General features: G+C 51.7%; 1 protein-coding gene across 4 annotated transcripts in view; it reads left to right on the plus strand.

The window, feature by feature from the left end:
• Positions 1 to 2456, plus strand: part of LOC109287213 (uncharacterized protein C7orf62 homolog) — a 30334-nt gene that overhangs the window by 12276 nt on the left and 15602 nt on the right. For all 4 annotated transcript variants that reach the window (XM_019502187.1, XM_019502181.1, XM_019502191.1 and 1 more), the window contains exons 2-3: positions 701 to 773; positions 1714 to 1817. In XM_019502187.1, coding sequence (XP_019357732.1) covers positions 701 to 773; positions 1714 to 1817 — 177 coding nt within the window. The remainder of the gene's footprint in view (positions 1 to 700; positions 774 to 1713; positions 1818 to 2456) is intronic.

The raw sequence follows: 2456 nt of genomic DNA on the forward strand, positions 1-2456 counted from the left end.
GGGGGGGGGGGAGAATTTCAGAGGGGTGGAATAAAATAGCACTTAAAGCACCTAAGTGCTCATAGGCCTCTAACAGGTGGACTAGAAGCTGGCATCTTGGTCTGTTTACTCCTTGGGCAACTGAGAGGTAGATGCATGAACTGGAGAGGAGTAGGGGTGTGCACTCATTTGTAAGATCCTGTCCCCCAACATTGAAAGGACAGGAATGCAGCACCCAATGATCCCGTTTTTGGTGTGTCCTCTCAGCGCTCATGAGGTGTGTGTTTATGCACAGAATGAACCCTGGAAAAGCAAATCAGGTATGCACGATCCATGTGGGAGTATGCCGGCCCATCCAACAGATACACCGAGTGGTGTGATTCCTGGAAGGCTAATGTGTTACATCAAAACCGTGAGGGGTAGCACAAAGTCCAGCCCTGCCTATCTCCACACCCAAACCCTCACAGGAAGATCACAGTGCCAGTCCTGTCATCTTCCTGTGTCCAGAGTCTCAGGCTTGGGGGCCTCATGTTGATATAGGGTAATTAATACTTATCGGTATTATGACAGCTTGGAGTCCCACTCATGGCCCAGGACCCTACTGTGCTAGGTTTTGTACAGACATAGAACAGAACAGATGTCCTGGCCCCAAACAGCTGACCGTCTCTGTAACCTTCCCTTTCTGGCCAATCCCAATTGGGCTTTTTCTCTTTCCATCTAGAAATCTCTTCTCCACAGGCTGATATTTCTGGCTAAGATCTCCCCAGAGCTGGCTGACAAGAGGAATTTAGCAGGTAAAGATTTGGTTTTGTTTTTCTAGTAGACATTGGTCCACAGGACAGACACCAAACATTTAACACACAACACACCATATAGCCTCAAAGCTTGAATTTCTTGGAAATGTCTGGCCAGCTCTGCCTGGGGCTGGCATGGTGAGTAATGGACCAGGTAGCAACAAAACACGCCGGGGGCACTCCCTCTCCCGGCTACTGCCCACACTCTTCAAGCAGTGGGGGCTGTTTTGGCAAAGGCTCCTACCTCCTAGAGCTGGAAGGGGTCTGCAGACACCTCCCTTGCCCCAGCACAGCCATGCTGGCATGACAGCAGTGAGGGTTGCCCACCCTAGAGCAGTAGTACTGGAGTCACTGGGGTTCACAGACAGTAATCCCTGAGATGCAGGGCTCCCCCAGGTCACCTTGTCAGGCTTTTTCCCCTTCCCCTTTCCAGCTTTCCACCCCACAAAAAAAAATCACCTTCTAAAGGAATATAGGCACTGGAAAGAACTTCCTGGGCCATAGAGTCAGTCCCCTGTGTTGGCAGGGAACTGTTCAGCTGAAATAGTTGTTCTTGCTTTTTTTTAACTTTACCAAAACAAGTGAAAGTATTTCTGTTGAGTCAGTTCAAAATGAAAGACTCTTCCCCTCCTGATTTCAGCATGATTTCAAATCCAAAATGAAAGACTTGCCTCCTCTGCTCATGAACTTCCCCTCAGCTGCCTGCAAGTCCCCACACTGAGCAGAAGAGAGCACTGTGCCAAAGAAGGGTCCTCTCCCCTCCCCATTCTCAGAACAGGACGTGGGGGGACGGGGGTCAGCAGGGACACCTGGGACACTCCTCCCGAAGGCCGGAGAAGGGGGTTGGGCTGCTGTTGGGTGGGGGAGGAGGTGCTGTCTGGTTATGCTGGGGGCAGGGGGGTCTGCTCAGCCAGCCAACCCTGGGGTGTGGTCTCTGCAGAGTACTGGGAGCGCCTGTTCCTGAGTCTGCAGCGCTACTACCGTGGGGAAGGTGTTACAGGCCTTTTGCTGCTCTACCCAACCTACATTGTCCACACCGTGGAGGTATGCGTGGGATTAACAAGACATGGTAATTGCTGGCAGGCAATGTGGATTGCAGTCTGGGTCACTGTCAGGACTTAGCCCAGAGCAGAGAGGTCCGTATAACTGTCAGAACGTGGTGCTTGTGGGGACAGTCAGCCCTACCACTGGTACCTGGTGTGGACAGGGAATACTCGGTAAGTCTAGCCATTTAGGTACATAGGACTGGAAGAGCATTAAGGGCCATCAAGCCCAGTCCCCTTTGTTCACAGCGATTTACTCAAAGATTTCCCAAATGCCCATGTCACACTGGCATACATATATACAACTGCTGGGCCCAAACCCCAGGCACTCCAATGACACTAAGGGCACAGGGCACAGACTTCTCAGGGACTTGGCCCATGGGGTGGCCTTGGTAACTGTTGGCATTACGACTTGGGCAACCAGTGCCCTGCACGTAGACAGGAATTATTAAACAAGTGGGTAAAAGGGACAGAGACAGGGCATGTCCCTGAGGATTCACCAGGCCAAGACTTCTCTGGGAATGGCAAAAGGCCACTGTCAGCTCTGTTCCCTGTGCCTACGGTGCTGTGCACATCTGCCGTAACCCTCTACTACAGGGGCTTTCAACCTTTTTTAAGGAGTGTACCCCTTCTGGTGGTG

This window comes from Gavialis gangeticus, unplaced genomic scaffold, assembly GCF_001723915.1.
Source record: "Gavialis gangeticus isolate Ggan-Ray unplaced genomic scaffold, GavGan_comp1, whole genome shotgun sequence".
Lineage (NCBI taxonomy): Eukaryota > Metazoa > Chordata > Crocodylia > Gavialidae > Gavialis > Gavialis gangeticus.